Genomic DNA, 18128 nt, shown 5'->3' with positions numbered 1-18128 from the left:
TTAACTTTGACAGCCGAAGCCAATTCAAACGAGCGGCGGTTATAGTATTGTGTTTATTTTATATTTGAAAAAGTAAATATATTTTCCTCAAGATAATAAGTAATCATATATCAGGATGTCTGTGATCGAAGAAGCAACTGTAATTGCTCCATGGGTGGGACCCACAACAAGCAGTAACTTTTTATCCGTTGTTGTACTGTCATCAAATGTAGGCATCATCGAAAAGATATCCAAAGCTCTTACAGATATCCATGCCCAGGGAAGTTTCAGGTGGAAACTGTCAATTTTACGTTCCTTCCATTTAGAAGAAGTTGTGGAACATTCGGATTTAGTTGGGAGAGTTTCTATCGACTTCGTTATACTGGGCTTGGATACAAGTCGAGTGTTCTGCCTTGAATGGGCTAAGAAAGTTTTGACTCAAGTTCACCCAGACCTGAGGAGTCGACAGGTCATCCTTGTGAACTCTAGTGGATTACCACCAAATTCTATGGCAGTAAATGCTAGTGAACTTGTGGCATTCAAAAGTAATTTCAAACTTGACATGATGACAGCAGATGTGTTCAAGACTGATGATGCAAGGTTCTTGGCGCGACGGCTGCTGAAATACATGGAAGTGTCTATTGGTGTTAAGACTGGAATACCTAATTTAAATGTTTAAAATGTGTTGTTATTCTGTGTTGCGATTATTTTAAGATAATGTCGGAATTATGAAGAAACTATGGACTCAAAAGTAATGTGTTTAGTTTACTGTTTAAGTGATTGAGTATTTTATCATTAAAGATATACATACCACAATAGTTATTATGCTCTTTTATAACCCTAAATTCAAACTCATTTTGTGTCAAGGTCTAATTAGATTGTAATAATAATGTGTTCAGAGGAGATTAGCTCAGGATCGGGACAAGTCCCTTAGTAGAAGAGAGTCCTATGCGCAATAGAGCTGTTAACACAGAACTTAATTTAGATAGAAGAAAACAAATTCATATATTTGTATAGGGGCCGAGCGTGTCAAATTTTGTACTGAAGTTGATTCTTGCCTGTAATTTTAAATATGTCTCAGGCTCTTGATTGTTTATAATTTTTGTGTTGTTGCAATTGAATATCACGTAACGAGGCATTTTTTATGTTTTGGTTGACTTCAACTTACAAAAATTGACGCCCGAAAGCTGCAAGCTGCGAGTAAAGAAGGACGACTCAGTGGATTTCACCGAGTTCATTTGACACGCTAAGTAGATACGTTTGCTTGATCTATGGTATATATGACATCTGTGGCTGTTAAATTGAGGCTTAGTACAAGGTGTAGCATAGAGATAGCTATATACTAACATCTACATTATTTCTTTATATGTATTTAGTGTAGTAGTAAAATAGTACAAGAAAATATTTGTTTTTACAAAGGCAAACCCCTTTTAGGGGTTTCTTCCAGTTAACCAACTCAATTCTTGCATCTCGCTTGAACTTGCATATTACTCATTGGTGATTTGCTTGAACACCTTGGGCAAAATGGCTTACTTAACCCCTCGTATGTGGCCTGTCAATTTTGGTCATTGAAATAATGACCTTGACATTTAAAGCAATAGATTAATAATTCCCATGCACGGATCCGTGTCTAAGCATACGAGGGGTTAAATATTATTTTATTGCAGTTTATTATATGAAATATTCCCACACTCAAATAAAATTATTTTCTAATTCTTTCAAAGCAACACAGGCTTCATATCCATGTTACTCTTTCAACTTGATGTATCTAGGCAGTGCAACCAAAATCACTGTTCATGTTCATTAGTTCAAGTATTGTGAATAAAAAGTGAAAAATTTATCATATGTATTGTGAATAAAAAGTATAAAGGTGTAAATCTACTTGTAGATATAAGTCTATACCTAAGGGATTTATGCTATGTTTTCGTCTGAAGTTCAACTGGAATTTGTCCTTATTGCAGATAAAGCAGAAAGGAGTTTAGGCATATAATACCACATTTGTGTAATAATATGGTTAAACCATTGCCAGGTTTGCAAGGTTTTTCCAAAAAATCAAAATAGTCCAATGAATTTTACTGATTAATTTAAAGCTGATTTTTATTTCCTTTAAATGCATACATAATTATAATTAAAACTTAAAACATAATTCTAGAATTGAAGTTCCATTGGTTTGTTACCACTGTGATTCATAAATCAAACTATATCTAAAACTTCAAAGAGTGTTCTTGGACAACGGCACATAATAGGGGAAAAAATGTATAACAACACCTAAGAAATTGGAGTTCTAGGAAAAACAGGGGTGAAGAATATATTTTAACTAAAACAACAAAATACACATTTCTGAATTCTTTATTATAGATTGTACTACAAAATAATAGGAAGTTTTCTACAGTTACAATTATATATTACATAAATAGTGAAACAATTACAGCAGTCCTCATTCAGCCATCGTCCAGATAAGAACAATGCAGTAACCATACAAATACAAAACAATACTCCCTACAGGATGCAAGACATGGAAACTAATATAAATTATAAATTACTGAATACTGCTCATTTCCTATCATATTTGTGTAACTATAAATTATTGTAAGCATAAAATAATAATCTGTAAAAAATCTAAACCATATAAAAATCAACATTCAGAATGTTTCAAAAGTATTTTAGCGGCTCTCAAATAAAACACTACACCTGTCACACTGTGATTAGGTACATTAATTAAACCTACATTAGATATATCTATGATTGCTGAACCTAACATTAAAGTCACCATAGTGACTCATTAAAATAAACGTATACAAAAAACATTATATTAGGCAATATCACAACTAAATCACCTGATCAATGCAGGTAAAATAAATTAACTACGAAATGTCATGTTGCAACATGCAAGACATGTGGTGAGGCAGCATAAGGTTATTTGGGCCATTTTTTTTAAGTTGTCCACCCCAGTTTTTTTTTATTTATTATTTTCCCATTCCGTTACCATTTTTTCATACGTTTTGTATGGCGGTAACGGAATGGAAGGTTTGAAAAATGCATGGAAATCTTGGGACATTTTTTTCTCCTATCAGGATCGAAAGACTTCGCGATTATGAGTACGAATCGCGTAAAAAATACCCATGTTACAGAAAACTGGGGGACAACTTTGAAAATAATGGCCCATTCACCAAGATGATTCACTAACTCTGTGTTCATGTTCACCCAACCTTATATTGCTTCACCATTGTCACAAAGTACAAAATTATATTCGTCAAATCTTCACCAAAATCAAAAGACAATGCCAATAATTTCTAAAATTAATTTGATTACAATTTTTTATGTCAATTAGAATTATCCATTTATTAATTTTTTGCTGCAATGTGCTGTTTAAAGAAAGTACTAGTAATTATAATCAGTCAAACACATGATTGTTTAAAAGATAGTCACAGCATGTTTTTAATACTGGGGCTATTCTGACAAGTCAGGAGACTTGTATTCAAACTTATATATTGTATAAAACATCAAATCTACTCCATAGTACTTGTAGTAAACCAGCGCTAGATGCATTGAGTAATTATTACTTCGTATAGAGGAGCTATAGCAAACAACGAACGTGTCACAGCCTGTAAGCTGAAGGCGGGGCGAGGGGGCGGGGTGTGAACCAATGGCCTGCTTCCGTAACGTCGCAAGCGCTACGATTTTACTCGGCGCTTACGACCTCTCGGTCGCAATGATGAGCCCTGCATAGAGTGCATAGATTAGAAGTCGTAGTATAGAAGTGACATGGGTTTACATGGGCATTTTTTTAATTTATGACTCTCAATTAGCGTGAGTTGTTAACAAAAAACATAAATCGCTGTTAGTTTTGTAATGATAATGAAGCTTGAAATCTGTATTTAAAACTAAACTTGTTTCACGTTCTGAATTTAGATTATAGCTTAGTATAATTTACATAATTAAAACAAAAACGATGTTTTATTGAAATTCCATGCTTAATTATCGTTGCAAAACTGACAGCGATTTAACTTTTTTTTAACAACTCTGTGAGGCCCATTTTTTTTAAATGACCACATATAAAGCTGCATACGGACTGAGCGTACATGTGTACACGTAGCCGCAACTGGATATTAGTTATTTATGTGACATTTGCATAATGGTAGGCATTAAAACATGAATGTTGTTTTTGTTGTGTTAATAAGATAACATGAGTGTTTTAATGCCTAATTATGTATAGTCGCACACATAACTTTATCTACATCCATGTATGTATGGGCGCGGGTTTATCGTCCCATAGAAAATTTGAATTTCGCGCGTTTTTATACTCTCATAATTTGCTTGACCGTCTACCTACCCAAATTCATTCAGGCAGGTTAGGTACTGCACTTACATTTACATACTCACATGAAATTCGACACGCGTATTGAGAATCTGTTATAGACCGAAATGTCGGAAAACTGTGCAATTCTGACAATAATAATTAAATAACCTTTTTTGCGTCGATAAATATATATAATTTAATGTATGATAGGAAACTTGAACTAACTTGCGATATTGTCACGTCTGCTTTTCTTGCATTTTTTACTCTTTGGTTTCAACGAAACATGGCCGCCGCAACATATGGCGCTTCGGCATGAGTTTATATTGATACATTTTTTAAAAAGAAAGCGTGTTTTTGTGCTGATCAGCTCTAAGTGTTGTTACACAAAATCAAGTTGAGGTGCCCTCTCTAGTTAACATAATTACTCAAAGGCTAGATGGCGATTTATTTGCGAAACAAAAACGTTGGCAAGCTGTTGTCCTACTCTAAAATAAAAAATAGTTTTTTCCTCATATTGGTGTTTCTCTTAGTAATTTAGTTCGTAAGTCTAAAGGGTAAGTGTGTATTTTAATTATGCAGATATAAAGATTTGTCATATACCCTCTTTAGGATAGTGGTATGATGTTAAACACAGAAGTAATCTACCTACCGACATATAACACAGCTTATTACTATTTTCCTGTACTGAGAGATATATTTTAAACTATTAATGTCACACTTTCCTTTAAGTGGCCTTTCATCGATGTTATTGAATAAACGCGCAAAGGTCCGCCGGCATCGCGGTGTAATATTAAAAATACTATAACTAGTAATATCAACTATGTTTAATTAAAATGTCAGTTGATTCGCAAGCTGCAGTCAGCACGTATCATATAAATGCTATTCGATGCAAGCGGCCCTTATAAGGTCGCAGTTCGCTTGAACCACAGATATAGGAAGTACCTAGATCGGACATGCCGAGCGATTTGTACCTATTGAATACTTCTGTCGCAAATTCTTGAACCCACACACACTTATAGATGGACTATTACGCAATACAGGTTCAGATTGCATGCTCAATTAGCTAACAACTGCGACGCGGCTTGTCCACTCTCCAATATTATATGCTCTGAGTCTTCAACGCAACCCGTTGCGCTTCTACGATGAGTATAAAAGCAGATCTACTGTCCAGGAATGTTTATGTCCCAGAAAAATCGTCAATAATTTTGAGCACGACTTACATAACCAGTCTGCCAACAGTCGACGCCTTAGGCTCTAGCGGAGTGAAAAAATAATGTGGAAACGATACTACCGTAGCCCATGGGAGAAACGAAGTATTAATTAATATAGATAAATAACACAAGTTTTGGAATATATTACAGGAATGATTTAAGCACCTAAACTTAATTTTACATTTGCTCGAAATAGGCTGCTACCTAGTTTAGGTGTAAAGATCATTCCAACAATATATTGCATCTTATTCATTTTTTTATGCGTTAAAATAAGATTGAGGGTAGAAAATGAGATTCTTGATATGTAGTGGAGCGTAAAGCCTGAAGGCGGAATGTCGGTTGTGTCCCTAGGGCCCACGGGTCGGGTACTCTGGGCCGGGTAGGGGTATGTACACTACACGTGCGGTAGGACTCCAGATTTGGCTCGTGGCATGGGCGCCAGCGTCGATCCATACACCATAGCACCTATATATCGTTCACTGTACACATCTGTTCACTATACACTTTGGGGACCCTGAAACAAACAAATATTATATTAGTATTTTTAAATATTGTCTTGTATGTAGGGGACAAGTTAAAAGATTTTCTAGACTGCCAGCGGAGATGTACTTCTTATAGTTAGATCATTCCAATTTGCTTTCGTTGCAATCTATGTTTAATCAAAAAATAAATAATAATTGTGGTCAAAGATTACTTACGAAAATCACGTTTGAAGAATGGGCGATGAAGGCAGCATTGGACGAATTTGAGAATTTGATAAAAAAATGGGATCATTCAAGAGTTATCATAACTTCCATGATGTCTTGTGAAGTAGGTGAGGTTGACAATATTTTGTGCACTCGACTCCAATTGCTGGTCGCTCGCGTTTCTAATCCACTGTTTAACTAGAACGCCATCGTCAGCGAGTATTTACTTCGAGTGCGTAGTCGGAGTTAATTAAATTAACGACATATTTCTGTGGTTTCTCCAGTTGGCATACATACTCTGGGAACTCGCAGTGGAGTTACCAGGTGCCGTTAGCCGAACGGGCATCCGGTGCCACATCTCTCGCAGCGACGGGTTCTCCTGTCGTGTAGAAACTCGCTTGCACTCCTATATGCGCTAAGGTTATCGGACGGTAGCCACATCGTTCTCAAACTACATACCTGTCGTGTCTAATCGGAGTCAGCGAGGTTAACCACGTCTTCCTGCATAGGTGCTCGTGGCTGTAGCGGCGGGCGCCTCGCGCCGCTCACGGCTCAGCCACGACATTTGTCTAAGCGCGACAGCGGTGAGCGGCAGCCATACATTGGAGAGAGACACAGTGATGGGACTTTTCATTCGCACGTATGGCTGCCGCTCACCACTGTTGCGCTTAGACCGATGTCGTGGCTGAGCCCTCATCGCTACGCCCGCGCCCGCGGTGCCCGGCGCGCCGCCTCCTCCTAGGAGAAACTCGGCCGCTACTGGTGTAGAACCTACAGGTTACGGCCCAGCCACGACATCGGTCTAAGCGCGACAGCGGTGAGCGGCAGCCATACGTTCGAATGAAAAGTCCTATCGCCGTGTCTCGTTCCATTGTATAGCTCACCGCTGTCGCGCTTAGCCCAATGTCGTGGCTGAGCCGTTACGGGGTCGCAGACGCCTTCAACACCCACTACATACCTCTCGTGTCTAATCCGAGTCGGCCAGGTTGACGACGTCGCCCTGCGTGGGCGCCCTCGGCTGCAGCGGCGGGCGGCCGCGCGGGCGCCCCGCGCCGGCGGCCACACCCGCGCCCGCGCCCGCGCCCGCGCCCGCGGCCACACCCCCGCCCGCGCCCGCGCCCGCGCCCGCGCCGGCGGCGCCGGGGCCCAGTAGGAACTCGCGCGCGCGCTGCTGTTGGAGCGCCATGGCTACCGGGTCGCGGCTGCCGAGCCCGCCCGCGTAGTATTTCGCGCCCATCTGAACGAAAACGATATTTCTTAATCGCTTATACATACGTAAAACTCAAAACTATATTCTCAAATGAGGTATACTGAGCGCGTGCGACCGCTCAAAATGCAGTACCTCCCTCGGCGATTCAGGAGTTGAAGAAAACGAAATTGTGATATTGCAGGCAGGAAAGGGAGTGACGAAATTCATACGAAAGAACTTTTCCACTGAGGGTCGGTTACACCGAACCGTCCGTTACCGTATTCGGCGTTCGCATTTTTTTGTATGAGCATTTCCTTAGACTTCTTCTTCGTGGCGTTGACGTCTCTGTTAACTGTGGTCGATGCGACTGGCCCTCAGTGAGATAAAACAAATTCACTAGTTCCAAAAACAGATTTCAATAACAAATAATATAATAAAGGGGACAATTTCGACTGGGGGCGGGAGCAAATCTGATCATTTTTTCATCTTTTACAATCTTTTTTTTCTTTTTTTTTTTGGAGACACGCGACGCCTCAGTGGGGACGCTGCTAGTGATGGGTAGGACATCAATTTCAAATGAGTTTGTATGAGTACCTCATTTCCAAAAATGAGGTGTTACAATGTCTTACTTCAAATGAGGTGAGGTACTGATCTGTATATATATATAATTTCTAGCATCGGCTGTTTGACAAAATCCATCGGCAACAAAAACTAGTATGTGTAGTTGTGTACTAGGTAAATATCCTTTATACATACTAAATTTCATTAGTCATAATGAGTACTTGAACATTTAACAAGAGAAAATAGATAAAATTAAAAAATATTTCAAGGACTGTCATAGAGGCCTGCATAACAACTTAATTTGATGTTTTTATGGAACTGGGTCTAATTTTGCCATTGAATAATATTATTTACAGTTTGTTCCATTTAAATTACTGCTACAAATTACAGTGGTTTCATATTATTAACAGCTTAATAATAACATACTTTGATTAGCATAGTTACCATAAAACTGCATGTTTTAAAACAAACTAAAGTTCGTATTGTTTTATAATTAGTACCACTTTTACATAAAAATAACAAACTTACCACTCCATGTGTTTTAAAAGCAATATGATAGTAATTAAAAACACCATCAACATTCGCGACGCCGGTAAGTCTTTTCAGTTCAGTTTCACTATTTTTTTGCACACAAATGACACTAAGGCAGAATCACAGGTATATTTGATTGTGTAAAAGTTGTCACCATTATTACATTTTGGCTCATTTATTAGTATTATCACTGTAGGACATAACTAAACTTTATGCAAATACACACAAACTAACTTTTCTTCTGTAAACTGTCATTACTGTCAACGTCAACCGCCTGTGAATTACGTTTCGTGTCGGATTTATTTATCATTCTATTGAATTAAGAAATGAATTATTCTTTCTATTACTGATTAAATACTTAATTAAACTACCATGCTTCACATAATTTATATTATATTTCGGTCAGTAATCTTGTAATTGTTTTTAAGCAAGCTTCGTAAACGCATCTTCTCAGTGGTTGGCCCTCTGTGTTGGTATGCTTGGTATTCCGAATATTCAAAACACTTGAGTTACCATTTCAATGTCCAGTCTAAGAGAGCTCCCTGATTACACATAACAATAGCCATACAAACTCTATTGCTGCGGTAGATCACGTTATACTGGTCAATGTGTTAGCAATAGCTATCAAAAAATTCAAAAATGAAGACCTGCCGCGAAAAACAACATTTTGCATCTCAGCTGCATTTATTCATGACTTCACAAATGCGACAGAGACAAAAGATGTGGTTCACGCGAAATCGTCTGATTTTTCGCGCGATTTTTGCGAGCAAGTTAACTATCCTGGGATCAAAAAGGCGTAAAATGTATGAAAACTTGCGGCGCATAAGATTGTTTTCTTTCGAGTCATGTGTAACGTATTTTTGGTGAGGCAAATTTGAAGCCCGCGTGTGTCTGTCTCACTCCCTCTTATGGTAAACGTAACTATCTGTTTCACTTTGAAAGGATTTTTGAAGTGTTGTTGTCACAGTGCCTCTTCTGTCTTTCCGGTACAAAGCGATTTCCGGTACAAACGAGTCAAACGATACATTTTATTTTATCGGTGGACCTTTTGTCCCGGCCATAAGGTCTGTAGTTCGGTAACTGAACGTGTGGTTGATCACTTCATTTGAGGTGTCGACTCTCGCGACGGAGTTTGAGGGCCGCGTCTGCCGCGAGGCGCGCGAGTGGATGATGAGTTTTTGACGTTTTGTGACATTTGAAGTATGTGCATGATCTGTGAGGAATGAGGTGTTTGTGTTGCTACTGTTGCGAGCGAGTATTTGAGGGCCGCGAGGCGCGCGTGTGGATGATGAGTTTTGACGTTTTTGTGACATTTGAAGTACGTGAATGCTTTGTGAGGCGTGAGGTGTTTGTGTTGCGACTGTCACAAGCGAGTAAAATGAGGTGCGGTGAGTTGAAGTGTGATGCAATACATTTTTGCCGTGTGAAGTACTGCGACAAATTAACAATATGAGTGGTACAAATGAGGTGCCTCACGAGTGAGGAACTCAACACTAGACGCTGCCTTAGAATAAAAATAAATACAGAGACATAAAATAGTATAATTTGGTAGCTCACATTATGCTGCTGCTGCATGAGCTGCTGCAACCGCATCTGCTGCTGCTGCTGCTGCTGGCGCTGCCACGGCGGCTCGTACTGCAAGCTGCTGCTTGTACTCATGCCACCAGCTGAAAAACGACAACTCAATAAAACATTCCCGCCATTCATTCAACTTAAATATTGGGGACACCTTACACACATCAACATAAAACATACATACAATCACGCCTGTATCCCATAAAGGGGTAGGCAGAGCACATGAGACTACTAAAGCTTCAGGGCCACTCTTGGCAAATAAGGGGTTAAAAGAAAACGAAACTGTGGCATTACAGTGACAGGTTGCCGGCCTCTCGCCTACACCACAATTTAACCCATATCCCATAGTCGCCTTCTACGACACCCACGGGAAGAAAGGGGGTGGTGAAATTCTTAACCCGTCACCACACAGGCAAACACACACACACACACACAGATCAACTTAGCCCCAAACTAAGCAAAGCTTGTACTATGGGTGCTAGGCGACGATATACATACTTAAATAGATAAATACATACTTATATTATATACATAGAAAACATCAATGACTCAGGAACAAATATCAGTGCTCATCACACAAATAAATGCCCTTACCGGGATTCGAACCCGGGACCGCGGCTTAGCAGGCAGGGTCACTACCGACTGAGCCAGACCGGTCGTCTTGTCTTTACCTTAATCTTAAACTTTAAGGCAAAAGCATCATTAGCCATGTTAATCTATAGATTGTCTGCGTATGACGTAAATCGAATTGAACACAAAATTTTCTGACATTTAAGTTATGAGGCATAAAGTTCATCATGTCAGTGAATGACTCGGCATGGAGTTAAGTTAGGTTCTATGACGTCACTACACGTCTGACAGCGTTTTCGGTGGCTAAAAGTTAAAATAAATATTACACACATTTTTAATTGAAAATACGTAGCCACCATACACTTTTAATACCCAAAATCTATAAAAAAATTGTTTTAACTTCTGATTAGCAGAAACGTCTGCAATCGATGCCACTAGGCTTAGAATAAATTTAAAAGTGGAAAATGTCTGCCCTGGGTGAGACTTAAACTCACGGCCTCTTTCTCACATTTTCCACTTTTAAATTTATTCTAAGCCTAGTGGCATCGATTGCAGACGTTTCTGCTAATCAGAAGTTAAAATTTAGCATGGTTAGCGCATCGTAACTGGTGAATTTCCAATATGACTTGGAACTCCGGTTGCCGTTTAAGAAGTTTAACACTCTTACGGTAGATGTCGCTACGGGTCCCATTGACCTTAGTAGTGGAAAATTTCGCTGGCTTGGTTGAAGTCTTGGTGGCTCAGTTGGCAGAGCGCTGGAGTATCGATCCAGAGGCCGTGAGTTCAAGTCTCACCCAGGGCAGACATTTTCCACTTTTAAATTTATTAAAAAATTGTTTCTTATGTCAAATACTACAGGAAACAATCATTTCTTGTGCCAAATTCGATAAGAGTCTAGTAGCCTAGAACTTCATTATCAGACTACATTTTTAACCCTCGACGCAAAAACGACGAGGTGTTATAAGTTTGACGTGTCTGTCTGTGTGTGTGTCTGTCTGTGACATCGCAGCTCCCGAACGGATGAACCGATTTAGATTTAGTTTTTTTTTGTTTGAAAGCTGAGTTAGTCGGGAGTGTTTTTAGCCATGTTTCATGAAAATCGGTCCACTATGTCGCTGTCGGGGTATTTTCAAAATTTTAAATTTTGTGGTTAGGTTAGGTTATTATTATAAGGTTTTGAAAAAATAAACGAGGCTAAGACGAATTCAATTTTTTTTCAGAAATAACCTAAAATTAAATAACAATTTCTTTGAAGATCTACATCACATGAATCACATCGAAATTATTTTCGTACTAGATTAATATGCAACGTTTACTAAAATTGCTCTTATGCCTTAGTGATTATAAATTTCTATTATTTATTTTTGTCTTTATTTTTAAACGAGCCTTCGCCGTCACAATTATTGCCACTTCGGGACATTTTCTCATATTTTGTAAGACAACGTAGAAAAAGTCCTATAATCCATACTAATATTATAAATGGGAAAGTGTGTGAGTCTGTTTGTTTGTCAGTCCTTCACGGCAAAATTGTCGTAATTTTTTAAAAGCCAGTTTATAATGTACATCCACACACACAGCGCGGGCGCGGGCGGGTGCGTATATCAGCCACACGCGCCCGCCCGCGCCCGCGACACAGACAGAGAGCGGGTGAGGCGGGTAACGGGCGGTAGCTTTTTTCGTAATTCATTGGTTTGCGTATAAGCTCACACACAGCGGGCGTGCGCGGGTCGGGCGGGCGCGTGCATTTCAAGGCGTTTGTATTTATTTACAGAGTTTGTATCCTGTTTCGTGTGAAAATTTGTGTCCTGTTGTTCTGTTTGTTTGTATTTGTATCCGTGTGGTGATGGGTTAAGAATTTCACCACCCCCTTTCTTCCCGTTGGTGTCGTAGAAGGTGACTGTGGGATATGGGGTAGATTGTGGCGTAGGCGAGAGGCTGGCAACCTATCACTGAAATGTCACAGTTTAACTGTAACTTTAACAGTTTCTATGGGAAACAGGCGTGATCGTATGTTGTTGTATCCTGTTTGTATATGTTCATGTAACTCTTCAAAGGCTGCCTTTGACATGTGAAAATATTTAAAAAATCTATGTTCATATGTTTCCAGTTCTCTACAGTCTATGGTACTCTCCAAATATTAATCGTTTCATATTAATTTCCTGAACCCGGATTTTTTTTGCGAACTTTATTCCTCAAAACAAGCAGAAACAATAATTCCTCGTCTGTGTCCGTATCTTCTAACATCTTGGTGCAGACTGCCAACGATCGATGGCGTATGGGATGGGAAACCCGCCGCACCCCCGCCCGCGCTCTGTGTGAAGGGTTTGAAAAACGCACCCTCCCGCTAGGACCCGCGGCGGGCCCGCGCCCGCGTTAGATGTGTGGTGGGCTTAAGTGGAGATTGTTGAAAGGATGGAGAGTAACATAGGCTACTTTTTGTCTCTTTCTAACGCGAGCGAAGCCGCGGGCAAAAGCTAGTTAACTTATAAAGTGCAACTCACCCGGATTCATGACGGGGTTCATCATCGAAGGATTCATCATGCCGGGCTGCGCGTACTTGTAGATCTCGCTCATCTTCTGCATCAGCTGCGGAACAAGTAATCTCCTCGTTATGCGAACCGGGTTGTACGCACTAACTACTGTAGCGGTGCGGTGGGTCCTGCAGTCTACGTTTTTACATTATCCGATCCGATATCGGACGAAAGACGCCATCTTCGTTTTTTGCTTTGGAAATCCTACCTACATCCGACATCAGATCAGATAATGTGAAAACGGTCTAACTAGGCCTACTTCGAAAACGAAAATCTTAATGAGAGAAAGTATAGGATCTTCGTAGTTCGTGTAGGTTCTTTATGTAGAGGTATGTAGAATATCAATATTGCTATAAATGTGGTTAAAACGATTTTCGAAGAAACGAGATTCGAAGATTACGTTAACAATACAGCCATTTTATTTTATTTCTTATCAGCAACTACCCTTACAGTGTTCACAGATTATTTCATTTTATTTCGGTAAAAGTTTCCTTTGACTTGCTTTGGCGTTGATGATTCTTCTCTATTTGTTTACCCATGGAATAAAATAGTGGCAACATTTAATTGTGAAACTCTTTTAGTAATTTATAGCAACATTAGCCATACATAGCCTCAACATAATTTAGACTGCGGGGTATAGTGACTATAGTGAGTATACAAGTGTTGCTAACAGTTGGTTGAGACTATTCAATTATTTACTTCACTCTAAACACCATTCTAATTTATCTAATAAAAGTAGTAAAGATGTACATAGTGCGAAAAGGTTTTCCTTAAATTCGTATTTTTCTGAAACGTTCATATTTGTCATGCTAGTTCAGTACGTCAGTACGTCGTGTACTGAGACTGACTGAAATAGCATGACATGTTCGTAACTATTCGTAAAAATACGAAAGAAAATCATTTCGTACTACATCTGTACTGTCCTAATGTAAGTCACTCAGTCTCAACTTAACCGTAGCGAGTCGAAACAGCATTTCAACGTACACAGAAAATGCCGTATCGACAAAAGGCCATGCTGGAACATAATCCCTACCAATGCTAACATAACAGGAATAAGGACGCCAACTTACGCCATAATCATATCCACCGAACATCTGAACAGATAAATGTGAAATTAATGTATTATGTACTGCCCAGTAAGGCAATAGTTTGTATTGTGTTTAGTTTGGTATAGGGTAAGTTGTTACTCCTTAGTTTTATGTACAAGATTTACTTATTTACAGATAGTAGAATCTATTGTGTAGTGTTTTGTAGTCTAGTTTGCTATAAATATAATATAACGCTTTTTGTCAAATATTTTGAATGTAACCTTATACTAAAATTGCAATTGATCTAACACTATCAAAAACTAAAGTAACTTTCAAACTTGAAATTTAATAAATGCGTATGAGTTCGATCTTTCAGCTCAAGGATCGAGCATCAATTCAGAAATGAATTACATTTTAAATTGTTCACAACGCGATGTGAGCTATTTCCTCTCTATAGAATGTCTAAATCATCAACTGCTCATCCACATTACTATTTTGACTACAGACAAAGATCGTTTATATTCCTATTTTGATCGCAGTGCCAATGTGGACCAGCTAGCACTGTACATAGAAATGTGGTCGACGAAGCAAAGTAGGCAATTGACTCGCGCGGAAAATAAATAACTATTTTGAACAGCTGAATGGAAGCCGATAGGGTGAGACGAATGTACGAGCACGGACGTTTTCTGGGCGAGGCAATTGCCTTGTAAGGTTGCTGGGAAAGTGTGGACCCAGCTTACAAGGATAGTTTTGTTAAGCAGTGTTCTCACCCCGGGGTTCGCGTTGCAGATGATAGGCAGCATGTCCCGTATCTGGTTGTCGTTGATGTTGGGCATGTCCTTGCGGATCATGGCGGCTAGAGCGGCGTACGCCAGCTGCTGTTGTTGTTGTTGAAGGAGGCTGGCTGCTGGGGACAAAAATAATCATAAGTGTTGAGTTCCAAATTTATTATTTTTACATTTAAGGTAGTTTTATATTAATATTTTTAAATGTAGGTACTTGCGAATCGCCTCACCCTTCCAAGTCACCTATCCTTTGCCAACGCACGTGAGATTAGTATATCCATCTCACTCATCGCGAATATTCGAGACGCAATTTTCGCCTCGACCAGTTCCCGTCTAAGCTCCGTTTGGCTAACAGCCTGCGCATGGCTAAATATCAAAAATGTAATAAATATTAACGCGCGCCTAAAAACTGTTGTGGACAAGTGTATAGACTATTGTGCTGATTGCTGAGAGGAGTTTTGGAAAAGCTGGCCAGCAGAAGAAGAAAAAAAAAGATATAAAGGTAGGCGTTGGCATTTTCCTCTTTCCTTTTAAACAAGGTGCAAGCAAGTATTTTGTGTCGTAATTTACTTTAATATTCAAATTTATACAGTCCATTAATTTCGAAGCTAAATTATTTAAAATCATATCCTTCGTGGCGCTTTGAAGGCTCGCAGTTGTCATATAAATTAATTTCCCGCATAAGTATGTTGTAAAAGCGCTAACAATAAGTGATGAAATTTAGGGAATCTCCTTAAAATATTGTGACATTCTACTTTTTTTCATTATGCGAGTACAAAATGTAAAAACTATTTCACCCAATACAATAAGCTCCACTCTGTCTCATTTTTAGGACAAAAAAAACAAGACTGAAAAATCTGCAACTGTTCTCATACGTTAATAAGATAAGATATACTTGATAATAAAAATATGAACACAAAAATCCCTAGACATTTTGAAAAGAAGATTTGGATGTACAACTCATCAGACGCTTTTGCCGTGTCTACAACCCTTTTTAATAATTTACCTCGATTTTATAAAGCTAAAGAGTCATCCAAGTGACGTAAGTATTGTGTGCAATCCTACTTTTGACAAAAGTAACAGTGGGTAGTCCGTTATCTGTAAGGTGACGTCGCTCGCGCCGCCAACTCCGCGCGCCGGGCTCTCGGCCGCAGTACGCAGCGCGCATTCGACGAGTAAAGGCAGGGACGCCAATTTTTGGAAAAGATCCTCGAAAATGGATCGAAACATGACGAGCATTTTTTCGGCTTAATTAAAACGTGAGTAACCCGCGTAAATTATTCTAAGTTGTCCCATAATGCACAGTTAGCTTGCTAAAGCAGGAACATCCGAAAAAAGTAACAGATATAGACATACCCATTCCGTTGTGCATGGACCAGGTGTTGGGGAAGGGCGATGGTGGTGGAGCTTTCTTCTCGTTCTCGAATTCCTCCCACGCCTTCTTGCGTTCCTCCTCGCTGAGGGTCTCTTCCTCTTTGTTTTCTAGCAGCGAGTCGTGCTCGTGGAACCTGAAGATCTGTAAGAAAATTGGTAAGACATTTTATTCATAATCATGGCACTAATACAAGGGCAAGGGGCTAGTTCGCGCATCGTACACATACGAGCAAAAAACTACCTAATATATTATGATCTTAATCTAACCTAATTATCAGAGCAATTTATTGTTGTAAATTATTGTTCATAATAATATTGAGTCTATAATATACAATTTCATATAAAAATAATCGTTAAACAAAAAATATATAATTAGGTATATGTATATATAAAAATACATGTCTAGAATATTTCTAGGAAAAATCCAATGTCCAAAAAAATACAATATTAATTTCATCAACAATAATAATAATAATAAACGTAAAAATAAGAAACCATTTCGAATAACAATTAATCCCACGTTGTTTTATCATTCATGTAGTCTTGTGTTGTATAATAAGCTTTGGAAATGAGTACACGCTTTACATGATTCTTAAATTTATTAATTGACAAGTCAGTAATATGATTCGGAAGTTTATTATAAAATCGAACACAATTACCCATGAATGATTTTTTAATTTTACAGAGCCGTGTGAAGGGCACCGCGAGTTTATGTTTATTTCTAGTATTTATATTATGTACATCACAGTTTTTCTTAAAATTACAAATGTTTTTATGTACATACATAATATTCTCATAAATATATTGACAATGCACTGTCATTATATTAATGTCCTTAAATTTATCTCTAAGTGAGTCTCTATGGTTCATTTTATATATTGCTCGAATAGCCCTCTTCTGCAGAATAAATATGGTATTTATCTCTGAAGCACTGCCCCAAAGTAAAATACCATATGACATAATGCTGTGAAAGTAACTAAAATAAACTAATCGAGCTGTTTTCACGTCTGTTAACTGACGGATCTTGCTCACTGCAAAAGCTGCAGAACTAAGTCTATTCGAGAGGTTAACAATATGGGGACCCCACTGAAGTTTAGAATCTAAAGTTATACCAAGAAAAACTGTACTATCTACCAGTTCTAATTCCTCATCCTTCACAACGACACTTGTTTGCTCATTCCTTACGTTACTATTAGTGACAAACTTAATACATTTAGTCTTTTTTTCATTTAATAATAAATTATTAGCATTGAACCAGTTCACTACTTTAGAGATAGCATTGTTTACATCACTGTGAGCTTGTTGCTGTCGTTTGAGTTTGAAAATAAGTGAGGTGTCGTCTGCAAACAATACTATATCATGGTGGGTCTTTACAAGGAATGGCAAGTCATTTATGTAGATAAGGAACAGGAAAGGCCCCAATATTGATCCCTGTGGTACACCCATAGAGACCAATGACCCAGTTGATCTCTGTCCATTGACATCTACCCTTTGTATTCTACCATTTAAGTAGGACTTGAGTAAATCTAGTGCTGATCCTCTGACTCCATAATAATGTAGTTTCCTGATCAATGTTTCATGACAAACACAGTCGAAGGCCTTAGATAAATCACAAAAGATACCTAAAGCATCTTGTGACTCCTCCCAGGCATCGAAAATATGCTTAATTAGCTCAACACCAGCATCGGTTGTCGACGACCCCGTGTGAAGCCAAATTGCTTATTATGCATTAAATTATTAACGTTAAAATGTCGTACTAATTGACTAATTTTTCAAATATTTTACTGAAAGTTGGCATATTGGTCTAA

At 38.6% G+C, this 18128-nt stretch overlaps 1 protein-coding gene across 4 annotated transcripts in view; it reads right to left on the bottom strand.

The window, feature by feature from the left end:
* Positions 1 to 5462: 5462 nt before the first annotated feature.
* The window catches only part of LOC125235154 (transcriptional regulator ATRX homolog), a 41408-nt gene continuing 28742 nt past the window's right edge, over positions 5463 to 18128 (bottom strand). For 3 of the 4 annotated variants that reach the window (XM_048141605.1, XM_048141606.1, XM_048141603.1), the window contains 6 exons: positions 16303 to 16462; positions 14932 to 15068; positions 13104 to 13188; positions 10015 to 10124; positions 7135 to 7413; positions 5463 to 6004 (listed from right to left, as the gene is read on the bottom strand). In XM_048141605.1, the coding sequence (XP_047997562.1) occupies positions 7144 to 7413; positions 10015 to 10124; positions 13104 to 13188; positions 14932 to 15068; positions 16303 to 16462 (762 nt within the window). In that variant the 3' untranslated portion in view covers positions 5463 to 6004; positions 7135 to 7143. The remainder of the gene's footprint in view (positions 6005 to 7134; positions 7414 to 10014; positions 10125 to 13103; positions 13189 to 14931; positions 15069 to 16302; positions 16463 to 18128) is intronic. The other variant, XM_048141604.1, reaches the window with a different exon arrangement.

The sequence above is a fragment of the Leguminivora glycinivorella genome, chromosome 17 (genome assembly GCF_023078275.1).
Source record: "Leguminivora glycinivorella isolate SPB_JAAS2020 chromosome 17, LegGlyc_1.1, whole genome shotgun sequence".
NCBI lineage: Eukaryota > Metazoa > Arthropoda > Insecta > Lepidoptera > Tortricidae > Leguminivora > Leguminivora glycinivorella.
The sequence above is the reverse complement of the archived record's forward strand: the minus strand, read 5'-3'. Positions and strand labels throughout refer to the sequence as shown.